General features: G+C 45.5%; 1 protein-coding gene across 6 annotated transcripts in view; it reads left to right on the top strand.

Annotated features, from left to right (window-relative positions):
* Positions 1 to 16,682, top strand: part of ZFHX4 (zinc finger homeobox 4) — a 216,747-nt gene that overhangs the window by 195,397 nt on the left and 4,668 nt on the right. For 5 of the 6 annotated variants that reach the window (XM_075549551.1, XM_075549550.1, XM_075549549.1 and 2 more), the window contains exon 10: positions 433 to 5,847. In XM_075549551.1, the coding sequence (XP_075405666.1) occupies positions 433 to 5,847 (5,415 nt within the window). The remainder of the gene's footprint in view (positions 1 to 432; positions 5,848 to 16,682) is intronic. The other variant, XM_075549552.1, reaches the window with a different exon arrangement.

The raw sequence follows: 16,682 nt of genomic DNA, 5'->3' as shown, positions 1-16,682 counted from the left end.
CTCTGAGAAGGATCAGCCGAAAACGCACATTGGGGGGCTGCCTTTGGAGCAATGCCTCCATGTGACTATGAAAAGATAAGAAGAAGAGATAGGGGGAAGCCCGGGTGGGGGAGGGGGGCAGGGGGGTGGAAATCATGGCATTTCCTAGGTTATCCCTTTTCTATCATCCCTTTTGTTTCTTTTCTTCCTTATCCTGAGGTGTCTTGAAGCAGACGGTTATGTCTTGTTCATCATGATGACATAGCACAGTGGTTACCACGTAGTTGTTGCTCAATAACGATTTCTTTAAAGGATCCATTTGCTGGAAATTGTTATGGGTTCCTCATTACTTTATCTGTTGACATATCAAGTGTGTGTGTGTGTGTATGTGTGTGTGTGTATGTGCGTGATTGCCCAGAGAGACATGTTTGTGCCTCCTTCTCTTCTACACAGGTGAAAGTCCCATGGATGACAAAAGCGTTCCTGGTCTCGAAGATACAAAGTCTAGCATGGAGATTAAGAGTGAGGAGCCGAAACCAAGGAAAGAATCCGCCGAAGTGTCAGAGTGGAACAAAAATAGCAGTAAGGACGTGAAGGTCACGGACACACTGCAAGATCAACTAAGCGAGCAGCAAAAAAGGCAGCCTCTCTCCGTTTCTGACCGTCACGTTTATAAGTATCGCTGTAACCATTGCAGCTTGGCTTTTAAGACTATGCAGAAGCTTCAGATACATTCCCAGTATCATGCGATTCGGGCCGCCACGATGTGTAATCTTTGCCAACGTAGTTTCCGTACATTCCAGGCTTTAAAAAAACACTTGGAAGCTGGCCACCCTGAGCTGAGCGAAGCTGAACTCCAACAGTTACATGCGTCTTTGCCTGTGAACGGTGAACTGTGGGCAGAGAGTGAATCCATGGCCCAGGAGGACCATGCCCTAGAGCAGGAAATGGAACGGGAGTATGAGGTAGACCATGAAGGGAAAGCAAGTCCTGTCGGGAGCGACAGTAGCTCGATTCCAGATGACATGGGCTCTGAACCAAAGCGGACCTTGCCTTTTCGAAAAGGGCCAAATTTTACGATGGAAAAGTTCCTCGACCCATCTCGTCCCTATAAATGTACAGTGTGCAAAGAGTCATTCACCCAAAAGAACATTCTCTTGGTCCATTATAATTCAGTTTCTCATCTGCATAAATTGAAAAAGGTCTTGCAGGAAGCTTCCAGTCCTGTACCTCCAGAAACCAACAGCAGCACAGATAACAAACCCTACAAGTGCAGCATCTGTAACGTTGCCTACAGCCAAAGCTCTACGTTGGAAATCCACATGAGGTCTGTGCTCCACCAGACAAAGGCGAGGGCGGCCAAGCTGGAGCCCAGTGGTCATGTGGCCAGTGGTCACAGCCTTGCCGCAAATGTGAATAGTCCCAGTCAGGGGATGTTAGAGTCCCTGAGTTTAGCAGCAGTGAGCAGCAAAGATACCCATTTAGATGCCAAAGAATTAAGCAAAAAGCAAAGTCCCGAAATCCTCTCTGCTCAGCCTACTGCACACCACCCAACGCAGTCACCAGCACAAATTCAGATGCAGCTGCAGCATGAGCTTCAGCAGCAGGCGGCATTCTTTCAGCCTCAGTTTCTAAACCCGGCCTTTTTGCCCCATTTCCCTATGACCCCAGAAGCACTGCTGCAGTTTCAGCAGCCTCAGTTTCTCTTTCCATTCTACATACCTGGAACTGAGTTTAGCTTGGGGCCGGATCTGGGCTTACCTGGCTCTGCCACCTTTGGTATGCCTGGCATGACAGGGATGGCTGGATCCTTGCTTGAGGACCTGAAGCAGCAGATTCAAACCCAACATCACGTTGGCCAAACTCAACTTCAAATCCTGCAGCAACAAGCGCAACAGTACCAAGCCACGCAGCCCCAGCTGCAATCGCAAAAGCAGCAGCAACCGCAGCAGCAGCAGCAGGCCAGCAAATTATTGAAGCAAGAGCAAACCAACCTCGGGGGCACAGAGTGCCAGATCACGAAAGACCTGGCATCGTATAAGGAGGCAGAAGATATTGCTGACAAGCAGGAAAAACCAAAGCAGGAATGTGTGGGTGAAGGGGAGGGACTCAAGGAAGGCAAAGACACAAAGAAGCAGAAATCCTCCGAAGCAGCGATTCTGCCGCCACGCATCGCTTCGGGGGCTAGAGGAAATGCAGCCAAAGCGTTATTGGAAAATTTTGGGTTTGAACTGGTCATTCAGTATAATGAAAACCGGCAAAAGGTCCAGAAGAAGAGCAAAAGCGGGGACGGCGACAACACTGACAAACTGGAATGCGGGACCTGCGGCAAATTGTTCTCCAATGTTCTCATTTTAAAGAGTCACCAAGAACATGTCCACGGACAGTTTTTTCCCTACGGAGCCCTGGAGAAATTTGCTCGTCAGTACAGGGAGGCCTACGACAAGCTTTACCCAATTTCGCCATCTTCCCCGGAGACGCCCCCGCCGCCCCCTCCACCCCCGCCGCTGCCTCCAGCTCCCTCGCAACCCTCGAGCCTGGGGCCGGTGAAAATGCCCAGCACAGCGGCCACTCCTCTGCAAGCCCCACCGCCTACCCCGCCGCCCCCACCGCCGCCCCCACCGCCGCCTCCCCCGCCGCCCCCGCCGCCCCCGCCGCCGCCTCCTCCTTCGGTGCCTCCACAGGTGCCTCTGCCGGTGTCGCTGGACCTTCCCCTCTTCCCACCCATCATGATGCAGCCTGTGCAACACCCCGCCCTGCCCCCGCAGCTGGCCCTGCAGCTGCCGCAGGTGGACGCGCTGTCCGCAGACCTCACCCAGCTTTGTCAGCAGCAGCTGGGTCTGGACCCCAACTTCTTAAGACATTCTCAGTTCAAACGCCCACGGACAAGGATCACAGATGACCAATTAAAAATCCTGAGGGCGTATTTTGACATCAATAATTCTCCCAGTGAAGAGCAGATCCAAGAAATGGCAGAAAAGTCTGGCCTCTCCCAGAAGGTTATCAAGCACTGGTTTCGAAATACCCTTTTTAAGGAGCGACAACGAAATAAAGACTCCCCGTACAACTTCAGTAACCCTCCGATGACGGTGTTGGAAGATATCAGAATTGACCCGCAGCCCACCTCGCTGGAGCATTATAAAGCTGACGCCTCGTTCAGTAAAAGGTCCTCCAGAACAAGGTTTACTGACTACCAGCTGAGGGTCTTACAAGACTTTTTTGACACAAACGCTTACCCGAAGGATGATGAGATTGAACAACTCTCCACGGTCCTCAATCTCCCTACTCGGGTCATCGTGGTTTGGTTCCAGAATGCTCGTCAGAAAGCGCGCAAGAGTTATGAGAACCAAGCAGAAACGAAAGATAATGAAAAAAGAGAACTCACCAATGAGCGGTACATCCGAACCAGCAACATGCAGTACCAATGTAAAAAGTGCAATGTGGTTTTCCCCCGCATCTTTGACTTGATTACCCATCAGAAAAAGCAGTGTTACAAGGATGAAGACGACGACGCGCAAGATGAAAGCCAAACCGAAGACTCCATGGACGCCACCGATCAAGTGGTCTATAAACATTGCTCGGGCTCTGGCCAGACAGAGACCGCCAAGAGTGCAGCGGCGCCTGCAGCCACTTCTGGCTCTGGCACGAGCACCCCCTTGATTCCGTCGCCCAAACCCGAACCTGAGAAGACGTCTCCAAAACCTGACTATCCTACAGAGAAACCAAAGCCGAGCGACTCCTCCCCCGCTTCTCAAGGCACCAAGCTAGCCCTGCCATTAGCATCCACGTCTTCAGACCCCGCGCAGGCCTCCCCTGCTCAGCCACAGCCCCAGCCACAGCCGCCGCCGCCCAAACCAACCCAACTCATTGGACGACCTCCCTCAGTCTCCCAGCCCCCTGTCCCTTCCAGTCCCCTGCAAATGCCCATGACTTCGCTCCCCAACAGTCTACCTCCACAATTACTCCAATACCAATGTGATCACTGTACCGTTGCCTTCCCCACCCTGGACCTGTGGCAGGAGCACCAGCACATGCACTTTCTCGCTGCTCAGAACCAATTCCTTCACTCGCCCTTCTTGGAAAGGCCCATGGATATGCCCTACATGATCTTCGACCCCAACAGCCCCCTGATGGCTGGGCAGCTGCTGAGCGGTTCGCTCACCCCACTGCCGCCCCAGACCAGCACCTCCCACGGCGCGGCCACGGGCGCGGTGGCGGCGTCGCTGAAAAGGAAAGTGGACGAGAAGGAAGACACCAACGGCAGCGAGAAGGAGGGCGGCCACAGCGGCGAAGACCAGCATCGCGACAAGCGCTTGCGGACCACCATCACTCCGGAGCAGCTGGAAGTCCTCTATGAGAAATACTTGCTGGACTCCAACCCTACGCGGAAAATGCTCGACCACATCGCGCGCGAGGTCGGCCTGAAGAAGAGAGTTGTCCAGGTCTGGTTCCAGAACACTCGAGCGCGCGAAAGGAAAGGGCAGTTCCGGGCCGTGGGCCCCGCGCAGTCCCACAAGCGCTGTCCCTTCTGCCGCGCGCTGTTCAAAGCCAAGTCGGCCCTGGAGAGCCACGTCCGCTCTCGGCACTGGAGCGAAGGCAAGCAGGCAGGCTACAGCTTGCCCCCCAGCCCCTTGATAGCCACAGAAGACGGGGCAGAGAGCCCGCAGAAATACATTTATTTTGATTACCCATCGCTGCCATTAACCAAAATCGATCTCTCGAGTGAGAATGAATTGGCTTCCACCGTGTCCACACCTGTGAGTAAGACGGAGCTGTCGCCGAAGAATCTTCTAAGCCCGTCCTCTTTCAAAGTCGAATGTCCTGAGGATGTAGAGCATTTAAGCGCTCCCCCTGCTGAGGCTGCCTATGATCAAAATAAGACTGATTTTGATGAGACGTCGTCAATTAATACGGCCATCAGTGATGCCACCACCGGAGACGAGGGGAACGCAGAAATGGAAAGCACCGCAGGCAGCTCGGGGGACGCAAAGCCAGCCCTGTCTCCCAAAGAGCCGAAAACGCTCGACACTTTGCCCAAAACAGCAACCACCCCGACCGCGGAGGTCTGTGATGAGAAGTTCCTCTTTTCTCTCACGAGTCCGTCCATCCACTTCAGCGACAAAGATGGTGACCATGACCCAAGCTTCTATATCACTGATGACCCGGATGACAGTGCTGACCGCAGCGAGACGTCGAGCATCGCTGACCCGAGTTCGCCCAATCCCTTCGGATCCGGCAACCCTTTTAAGTCCAAAAGTCACGATCGACCAGGCCACAAGCGTTTCCGCACGCAAATGAGCAATCTTCAACTGAAGGTCCTGAAGGCCTGCTTCAGCGACTACCGAACCCCCACCATGCAGGAGTGTGAGATGCTGGGGAATGAGATTGGTCTGCCCAAGCGCGTGGTCCAGGTATGGTTTCAAAATGCACGGGCAAAGGAAAAGAAATTTAAAATTAACATAGGGAAGCCTTTTATGATCAATCAGAGCGGAACGGAAGGCACCAAGCCAGAGTGTACTCTCTGTGGGGTGAAGTACTCCGCTCGCTTGTCCATCAGAGATCATATTTTCTCCAAACAGCACATTTCCAAAGTGAGGGAGACCGTTGGAAGCCAGCTTGATCGCGAGAAAGATTACTTGGCTCCGACCACGGTTCGCCAGCTGATGGCACAGCAAGAACTTGATCGCATAAAGAAAGCCTCTGATGTGCTGGGCTTAACAGTCCAGCAGCCAGGCGTGATGGACGGCGGTTCTCTCCACGGCCTCAGCCTGCCCGCAGCCTACCCAGGACTTCCTGGGCTCCCTCCGGTCCTTCTCCCAGGAATGAACGGTCCATCTTCCTTGCCTGGATTCCCACAAAATTCAAACAGTAAGTTCTTTTCAGGAGAGTCACCCTAGGTCATTCATATTTATATCAAGTAGCCCAGAGGAGCTGGCTGGTACTTGGCGTCCTTTCCATTTCAGTAAGTGAGAACATAAGATTGGGATTTCACATATGCGCTTGGCTATCACAAATAACCAGAAAATAAATCAACCAGGTAAAGTATGAAACAATGGAAACGAGATCGTAGTATATTGCCCAGATCATGTTCATTTTATCATGACATCCCTACATGTTAAAAACATCAATGACTTTTATATCCTAATCTTAACAGAGATTTCAGTAGCTATTCCAGCCTGTGCTTGCCATCTGAAAGTGGAACATGGAAGCTGTACCATTAGTGACTTAGTTGGTGTTTTTCCTTTTTCCTTCCCTCCCCCTCCCAACCCCCCCCCCCAAAAAAAAGGGCAGAATTTGCTTTTGTTTTGCTTATCTCCACAGCTTTATAGCAACAGGGACTTCAAATTTTAAGGGCCCTAGTTGGCGTAGTTGGTCAACAGTTCAAATCCACCAGCTGCTCCTTGGGAGAAAGATGAGGCTTCAGCAACCATAAGGACTGACCGTCTCAGAAACCCAAGGGAGCAATTCTGCTCTGGAATTGACTCCATGAGAGTGTGGTTGTTGTTGTTGTTTGGCCGAAGGAAGTCACTCACCAGTGTACCTCAAAAACAAAAATGAAAAGCCAATTCATTGCCATCAAGTCAATTCTGACTCAAAGCGACCCTAGAGGACAGGGTAGAATTGCCTCTATAGGTTTCTGAGACTGTCATTCTTTCTGGGAGCAGAAAACATAGCAGGTGATAAAGCTTATTTTTTAAGTTGAACTACTAAAAACTTGACTTCTGCGATCATTCATAATTTATTATGGCTATAAGATCATCTTTGTAACATCCATCGTCACTCGTTCTGCATAAATCCATAGACTTAGCAATCAAATTTAGCACTATATTAATGCCATTTTGTGGCTCTTACCCTCCCACCTTTTCAAAGTGATCTGAAGTCCCTCTAAATGCTGAATCCTCTTCTGTGTTCATCAAAAGAGAAGTCACCTATGCAGGTTAGATTTGGAAAATTAATGCGGACATCCATTTAGATCTGCTGAAAATCTTAATCTGTACTGTTCTAAGCAGTCACAAAACCAAACATGTAACAAAAGTTTGGTCTCACTCAAAATAGAAAATAAGATATTTCTTAAATTTTTAAAGTAAGTTTTATTTTCTAAAATAATAGTAACCTACACTTTATAAAGGGAAAATATTACATTCTAAAGAGATTCCAAAGAAGATGTTAATTACATATAGCTAGAGCGTTTCCAAAGCACATAAACCTCTTTTATTTTATTTCTATTTTCACATACTGGACTGAATTCTACAGAAATTTAACACATCGTAGTCCATCTTCTTCTTACAGAAAAGCAAGCTGTCATTGCGATCTTAGGATAGTCCTCTTGTAGCTTTTACCATGGGAAACATGAACACAGTGATGGAAATCAAGTGAACTCAAGACCACTGTACTCAAACTGCCCTGTCTGGAATGCCTTAGAAGGATGCATAGAGGGTCTATATGTACAAAAACATTTCTTCAATGGCCTTCGCTTTATCATACCAGAGTATGATAAATCATCTGGATATTCTTGGCCCCTTAAATATTTGTGTTGTAATTAACATATCTTGTTTAAGTCAGTTATAATTATTTTGAGAATAATGCAATGGCTGATTTTATTTATTTTTTAAATTATTATAATTTAGTGTTTTTTTACTTCAAAGTTCCATATCATATTTCATTGATTATTAATTGCCACAAGGAAAAATTTTTATGTGGAAAGAATCCAATGATCAGTTGCATAAGCTAGAGGGTTCTGATATGTTAAAACCAAAATAAGTGGGGTTTTTTTTAAAAGAAACCCAAACACTGCCATTGAGTAGATACTAACTCATAGCGACCACATAGGAGAGACTAGAACTGTCGCTGTAGTTTTCTGTGATTGTGACTCTTGTCAGGAGTAGAAAGCCTCCTCTTTATCCCCAGAAGTAGCTGGTAGTTTCAAACTGCTGACCTTGTGGCTATCAGCCAATGCGTAAACAATTGAAGTCACCGTGCCTTTAACATATGCTGGTAAGTATGCTTTGATTGATGGTGAAAAAGTTGTCACCTTTTTAATTGATGGTCAGAGCATTTTGTTTCTCTTTCCACAAGACTGTCCAAGTCTTTCCTTGGACAACAGATCCTTTGGTCCACTGCTCTTGAAGTTTGTCACTCTGGTACTGGTACCCACAGTGCCTATATGATAAGACATGGGTAAGGAAGACAAATAAAATATTTATGAAATATTAAACTAGCCTTTTTTCTTAAATCTACACACCATAAGTATAATTTATATCCCACTCCAAAATATGGTGTTATTTTTAGGAATACACTTTGAATATGTGACAAGTTCAACTTGGAGTCATTTTATGAGGGATGCTGGGAAGATATTGAAAGCAGGCCTTTAAATATACCGTGTACTAAGCAATTTTGAACTCCTGCATCTGTTGTCACCTTCCTAAATCATGGACTAAAGCAGATTGGAGAATCCTGTAAAGGTAAAAGGTCTATGAACACCGCTACCTACTGCCATCTTTAGTTTCCAGTGAACCAATATTTTGTTTATAGCAAATTATAAATGTTAGCACAGCAGAGAGACCAATGAGGCCGCATCTCAGAGCCCACATTTTTAGTCCATATCCTTTTCAGCTTCACCTCGCTGGTGGGTAATGTGGAATCGTTTTACCACTCATAGAGCAGAGCTGTGATTCCACACCTTTCTATCGTCGTCAAGCAAAGATCTCCTTTGCTTTGTGGGCATACCAGCTAGGTGAAATCAAGGGGGAGAAAAATGACTTCATAAATAAAAGATTTCTGGATTTCTGATATGCCCTGTGTTACTGCTATCATGTTTCATTTTTAGGGATACATTCTGAAAATATGACAAGCCCAAATTAGACCCATTTTAGTAGGATCTACTTACAAAAATACATCATGTTAGAGACGGTTCATCCTTTGGGAGGTATGTTTCAAGGCTGTGATCGTAAAGAAATCCCTTCTGCAAGTTCTCATGTGTGTGATGTGCTATAGTGCGTCTAATTCTAGAAGCTCTACACCAAACAGCTTAACTGCACTGTATGTTTCAATATTTTTCAGCATCTTTGGGGGTAAGTTACATTTTGCTACAGTGGGTCTCAATGACTCGGAACCAACTCTATGGTACATAACAACGAAAGGTAACGTTATGTCTCCAGGTCATCCATGCACACTTTCTTCCACGCAAAACCCATTTCAGCATGTCTCTGTGATCATTGATCAGCTGAAAATGTTCTCTTAGTATTACGTTGTCTTCGTCTCATTAGGATCACTTTAAGAAGAAGGTCCAGTCACAACAGTGACTTCCAAGGGACATGCTGCCAAGGTTGTTACATTGAAGGCAAAGAGGTCAGCTCAGAAGGTTACGGCAACTCTTTTTCGGAGTTGCAAAGAGGTGATCCTGATAGATTTTATCGAAGGACCCAGAGGACAATCAAGAAGGACCTCTTAGGAAGAAATTTTAAAAATTGAAAATGGCCTTGATGAGAAAAAGGCCAGGAAAGTTGTCCCAATGGACGTGTTTTCTCTCATGATCATGCAGCTTCTCATTCTTCACGGGTGGCATGAAAGACCCTACAAGATGTTTATTAGACAACGACCCCATGCACCCTACGCATCTGATTTTGTCATTGAGGTTTCCTTTGCTCCCCAGTGTTAAATAGCATTGAAAAATAACGGCTTTTCGTTCCTGGAGGATGCCCACCATGCCGTGTCCACAGAGTGCAGCGGTTCTCAACCTGTGGGTCGCGACCCCCCTTGGGGGTCGAAGGACCCTTTCACAGGGGTCGCCCAATTCATAACAGTAGCAAATTGACAGCTTTGAAGTAGCAACGAAAATAATTTTATGGTTGGGGATCACCACAACATGAGAAACTGAAAAAAAAGGGCCGCAGCATTAGGAAGGTTGAGAACCACTGACAGTGCAACGGGAGGAGTGCACAATTCTTTGGGGAAAGGTTATGGAGGTGAAAACTGCGTTGAGAAATATATAGACTTACCCACTGCCAATAAATGAATCCTGACTCACAGCCACTCCACAGGGTTTCCAAGGCTGTGAACCTGTCCAGGAACAGATAGCCTCTTCTTTCTCTCACAGAGCTGCAGGGGGGCTTGAACCTCTGCTGTTGCTGTCAGCGGTCCAGTACTTAACCAACAGCATCTCTGAAGCTCCTTTGTATAGACTTAGATGGAAGATATGTAGAGAAATGGTAGCTTGACCTTTTGATGTTTTTTTTCTTCACACCGGCTGCTATGAATTTGTAGCAATACATTATTGAGTTTTCCTCATACGTTTCCTGATGTTAGTTAACATCCATTGTAGCTCCCTGATTAGTGTTCTGGTCACAGGCCAGTTTGAACTCTCACAAGACTTTCTTGCCTTGCCTCCAAGAACCCTTGGAATGATGTCACTCTTCAGAGTCCCTGACACAGGCCTTAGAAGGATCAGGTGTGTCACATGTTTCTCCTGCCTGAAAAGTCACCTCGCTCTGTATCACTCCTTACTATTACTCGTTTCTTGATTAAGTGAATTTTCTATTTTAAGATTTTCCCACACTCTCCTTTTTCTATCATGATCACATCATCATAGATCAAAAGGGGAAAGTGGCAACACAGGCGCATGCACCTCTGTGCTGGAAACACAAAGAAATTCAAATGCACGTGGTATCCTTTCTGGCCTTAGCCTTTTGGGGCATTTTATTGAAGGTAGAAAAATGATACGTAGAAAAATGACTTGCTATTCTGTCTTTAATTGGTTGAGATGATCATTTAAAACAGTGTTTGGTTTTTGTGTTTCATCACTGCTTAAAGTACTGACATGTGGGATTCCGGGGTCCTTAAATGGAAGTTTAGAACATGCCCATTTGCCTGTCTATTGGGGGTAAATCTTGATAAGAGTAAGTCCTTAATAATTTCAGTACAATTGTCTTTGGCACCACGGACAGACTTTTTTTTTATTTCAACTTGAAAAATATGTTTTCCCTCTGAGAGCTCGAGGTTAAAGAAGCACGGGGAAAATGAACTACACCTTAAGTGCCTTGTAAGGTGGGCCTTTCCTCCTCATGTATTACTTTATGAATTGGAACAGTTTCAGGAAAATAAAAACAAGGCGATGGTAGGATGAGAGTATTCACTGCAATAACCTTTTCCTCCCTCCTCTCTCTCTGAGTCAAATGCCTAAGTACATTCCTATGTGAAATTTCTATGAAGTGGAGTAGGAGTTGGAGACAAGAAAAGAATTTATTTTTCACATTTTAACTCACTAATAAACATAAAAATTGCCATTTAGCTTGGAGTGGCCAAACTTTTTCTGCTGCTTTCTCTTTGGTGATTGAGGTTCAATTTTTCTCTTCTCTAAGCATTTCTGGTAGTCAGTATTTAAGTAGGCCATTGAACTTTAGATGACACATTTTCTTTTCTTTTTTTTAACTCTTTTAAACATTTATAAAGTTTTTTGTTTTTTAAATAATTTTATTGGGAGCTCTTACATCTCTTATCACACTCCATACATTCCTCCAGTGTGTCAAGCACATTTGCACATATTCCGCCATCATCATTTTCAAAGCATTCTCTTCCCACTTGAACCCCTACTATCAGCTCCCCATTTCTTCCAACTCTCTCCCCCGTTCCACCCTCCCTCATGAACCCTTGATAAGTTATAGATTATTTTTTTCCATATCTTACATCGCCCTCCGTCGCCCCTCACCCACTTTTCTGTTATTCGTCCCCCTGGGAGGGGGTTTTAGTTTGATCCTTGTGACCCGTTCCCATTTTCTCCCCCCACCCGCCCCTAATCCTCCTGGTATCTCTACTCCCCTTGTCGGCCCTGAGGGGTTTATCAACCCTGGATTTTCTGTGTTGTGGGCTCTGATCTGAATCAGTGTGCATGTTCTGATATAATCCGATTTTTAACATAGACTTGAGGTCATGATAGTGGGGTGAAGGAAGCACCAAAGAACTAGAGGAAAGTTGTGTATTTCATCAGTGCTACGCTGCACCCTGACTGGCTCATCTCCTCCCTGTGACCTTGCTGCAGGGGATGGCATATTTTCAGGCTCTTTCCTTTGGTATTGGTGGGCAATGACTTATTTGCATTCTTTTCATCTGTATCTCTAGCTCTAACATTTTTACTTGACAGGTGACTATTTATTTAAATCACTTTACTATTCTAGAGGCTTAATTCTTGAAAATTATTGGTATTCTTTAGAAATCTGGGTATCACACCCTTCTAAAATAGCCCATTACTTCAGTATATGACCTCTGCATAGCAACATATAGACCCCATTTGTAAAGTCTGAATTACTTTTTCCTCTTGACATCATTGCTAATATTCCATGCTATGGCTATTGCTATTTCTCCATGGCTTTAGTTCCTCCAATTTTCTGTTTATGTTCTTATATTAGAGAGATATGCTTAACCAGCTGTGCTTTATGATTTGGGGAGAAAAAATAGCACTAGATAGAAAGAAACCAAACCAAACCCCTTGCCATTGAGTGACACTGGGGTTTGCAGTGCATAAAGATAATCTACTGTCATGAATCCGTTCCAGTTCATAGCCATCCTATCTAGGCCGCTCGCATCTTTCTCCTGCGGAGAAACTCGTAGGATTATAAAAATGGCAGCCACCCAAACCACAGAGCCCCCAAGTGGAACAGAATGTGAATGCGCTCACTACGAACTGAAGAGTCTGCGACTCAAATTCAGCAACTGACCCCTGGGGGAGGCGCCTCTTCCTGCAGTCAATAATTGGAAACCTCACCGAACACAGGGCGATTCCGCACACATTGGGTTGCCATGATGGAGCATTTATCTGAGGACAAGTAGGTCTGTTTGTTTGTTTTTAAGCTGTAACTAACAGTATAATTTTAACAATGGGAGGCAGCCTCTTCTGTCCTCTCAACCTGGATCACTCATGCCTGAAATTCTATAATTAGATTTTAATCCCTTTGACTTATTACATAATTGAATGGAAAATAGCATAGCGTATGATGAAATCAGAATACCAGCAGGAATCAACCTGAAAAATTAAATAGTCTAGTGTATAGTGAGTATTTTCAATGATAAGGAGCCCTGGTGGTACAGTGGTTATATGTTGGGCTGTCCACTGAGAAGTCAGCAGTTTGAAACTACCAGCCAATCCATGGGAGAAAGATGAGGCTTTCTACTCCTGTGTCTTGGAAAGCCACGGTAGCAGTTCAATCCTGTCCTATAGAGCTGCCATGGGTCAGAATTGATTTGATGGCATTGAGTTTGGTCTTTTCAGGGTCGTGCATCTATTTCTTCGGTTCTTTTTCACAAATAAAGTTTTAGAGGGAAGAAAGCAAAAAGAAGAGAAAGATACCAGATGCAGTAGTGAAGAGAAAACAGCAAGGGGGTTGAGAATGCCAGTTTTGCCTGGGGCCAGGCCTCACTCTCAAGAATCGAAGAGATTGGGGGTGTAGTCGTTATGCATGGACTGCTATCTGCATGGTGGGCAGTTCCAAACCACCAGCTGCCCCACGGGAGAAAGACTGGGTTTTCTTCTCTGCTAAAAAGCCTTGGAAACCTGCCTGGCTCGATATGAGTCAGCCTGGACAAGATGGAAGGGGGTTTCGATTTTTGGTCTCTCACACCAGGAGCCCTAGTGGTGGTGTTGGGTCAACACTAGAAGGCTAGCCACAAAGTAGGTGGTTGAAACCCACCAACTGCACTGCTGGGGAAAGAGAGGCTGTCAACTCCTGCAAAGACTGACAGCTTTTTAAATTGGGATTTGGTGATTAAAGTACTCAGCTGCTAGCCCGAAGGTCAGTTGTTTGCACCCACCAGCCATTCTGTAGGAGACAGGGGTGGCGGTCTGCTCCGGTCCACGTTTACAGCCTTGGGAACTCCCGGGAGCAATTCCACAGGCATACCCCAGAGAATCTGCAAGTCCGCTCCCAGACCGCAGCAATCAACAGAATCTCACAATTGAGGGAGCCACATGCAGTTTCGGGTCTCCCAAACCAAACCAAACTTGCTGCGGTCCAGTCGATGCTGACTCTTAGGGACCCTAAAGGACAGTGGAGAACTGCCCTGTATGGATGTAGAAAGCCCCATCTTTCTCCCCAGGATTGGCTGGTGGTTTCAAGCAACCAGACACATAGCCACTGCCTAGAAAAGTTATGTTTATACTACAATTTAGTCTGTTAAATGTGTAATAGCATCATGAAAAAATTGTGAAAATTACCAAAACTTGAAACAGAAGTGAGCACGTGCTGTGCTGTTGGATAAAGAGTGCCAAGAGATTTATTTGTCTGATGTGAGGTTGGCACAAAGCATTGATTTGAAAAACCTAAGGCAATATTTGGGAAGCGCAATAACGTGAGAGTGCCTCTACTCTCCCCTGCTAGGTGTCACTGTGATTTGGAATTTAATCGACAGCAATGGGTCTGGTTTGGTTTGGGAACCATACTAAATTGGATTAAGGCTCAGGGAGTGTACTCATTCATTCCTACCACACTTCACCATCGTTTACACCATTTTTATTAAAACTTCAAGTGTGTTAGCCACACTTCAGTAAAACTGGAGTTTCTTCTGCTACAATACTAATTCCAAAAATGTTCTTTAAGATGTTTAGTCTCTGAATTATTTGAAAGATTCAGTTAAGGTCGGAACAAGAGTTTGGTATCCTCTTTATGTCCCCCTCGATCTACCAGGAGCCCTGGGGGTGCCGTGGTTATTGCGCTCAGCAGCTAACGAGACGGCAGCAGTTAGAACACAGCAGTTGCTCCTCCTGTGAAAGATGTAGCCACCCGCTGCTGTGGAGATGGACACCTGGGGAATCTGTGCAGCGGTTCTAGCCTGTCTTTTAGGGTTTTTCTGAGTCTAGCACTTCATGATTTGATTTAGATTCACTATTGAGTTGTGGAAGCCTCAGTCAAGTTCCCTCAGATCTCTAGAAGTTGACTCTCTTATTTTAAACATGGAATGGTTAGTGTCTATCCCTTCTGACCGGTGATGTTAGGGGGATATAGTCTAACTTGAATAGGATTTCCTTAAGGAATATCGCTAATACTGCTGCAGAACATATCCCAAAGCAGTCCTGTAGAAGAGCTGGGTGGGGTAAGGTTTGAAAGAGAAACAGCTATCCAAAAAAAAAAAAAAGCTCACAACTGTCAAGGCTACCCTATAGGACAGGGTAGAACTGCCTCGGTTGGTTTCTGAGGCCACATCTCTTCACAGAAGTAGAAATCCTCCTCTTTCTCCCTCAGAGAGGCTGTTGGTTTAGAACTGCTGATCTTGTGGATCACAGACCAACAGGTAATCATGATGCCATCAATAAGCTAAGGGAATGAAGAAAACCACGACAATGAGGCTCAAAGAGAGAGTGATGTTGAGAACCTCAGTGTGTCTCAAATGCTAAGACTAACAAAAGCTATCTCTGCTGGATAAGGACCAATTCAGGAGCTAAAGGTTTTTTTTCTATAGCTAAAGAAATAAAACAAGCATTTTCCATGCCACTTAGTTCTCATTTCGAACACTCAAATAATGCATTTAACACAGAGGTAAAATTTGAACCAGGACTAAGAGTTAGTTCTATTAACTCGTAGGATCATCCCCCCTACAACCGTGCATGGATCATTTGAACATCATGCATCTCCTCGCATTTGACAGTCCTTCTAGAAATCCTCTAGCACCGAGTGTTCCGTAGATCAAGAATAAGCTACATCAGTCACTCACAAGGCTTTCCATTTGTTTCTTTCACAATCAACTAGTTGCCTTTAAAAATATCTCCTGGAACGAAACAGATGTTTACTATTCCCTCTTCTATCCTGTGCTGTCTGTTAGCTTCCCAGCTCATAAAAAATTCTTTGTAATAAGCTATTACCAGCCACTGCTCTATATTGGGCACTTGAAATCTAGCAGATATCTTTCACTTTACTATAGGAGACAGAGGGTGCCCACCTGCTTGTGCCTACTCAACACCACATTTCTTTCTCTGGCGAGGTGAGACTCTTCTCTGGATAGTACAGGCAAACTACAGAGATGCTTGTGCAGGAAGGTACTAGCTAAGTGCTAATGAATTCCATTCCTGTCAAGAACTGTGGGCACTTGTTAGGATGATTAAACTGCACCCTCCAAAATGAAACCATGCCTCACCGTCCTCCCTTGTGAAAATGGACAACGCTGACATCACAGCTTTGGTTATTGGGTGCCTCCAATGGTCACTTAATTACTACATCATCTCCCTTAGGAGCCCTTGGGGTACAATGATTCAGCTCTTGGATGCTAACCAAAAGGTCAGTGGTTCAAACCTACCCATTGCTCCGTGTTAGAAAGATGTGGTAGTTGACTTCCATAGGGATTTACGGCCTTAGAAACCTGATGTGGCAGTCCTATTCTGTCCAGGTAGGAGTTGGCATCCACTCATTGCTAGTGGATTTGGTGGGTTTCTTTGTGTTTGTTTCTTTATCACCTTCCCTACCGATGTAAATGTGGGGTTTCTTTTATTGGAAAGTTGGAAGATAGATTTCATCTTACTTGACAGCGAATTACTTTTAGTGAACATGTTAATTACCAGATCGCTTAGGTGAAGAACAAGCGAGTCTACTTTCCCAGAGACAAGTTACAATCTGGTCAACAAGAATAACAAAGTCACCTCAGTTATTTGTGAAGGTGGTATTTCTCCACACATTTCATAATATGAGAGTCTTTTGCTTGTTCGGTAGAACAATGAACAAATATGC

The sequence above is a fragment of the Tenrec ecaudatus genome, chromosome 5, assembly GCF_050624435.1.
Source record: "Tenrec ecaudatus isolate mTenEca1 chromosome 5, mTenEca1.hap1, whole genome shotgun sequence".
NCBI classification, from domain to species: domain Eukaryota; kingdom Metazoa; phylum Chordata; class Mammalia; order Afrosoricida; family Tenrecidae; genus Tenrec; species Tenrec ecaudatus.
Note: the sequence above shows the minus strand (reverse complement) of the source record. Positions and strands in the feature narration are given on the sequence as shown.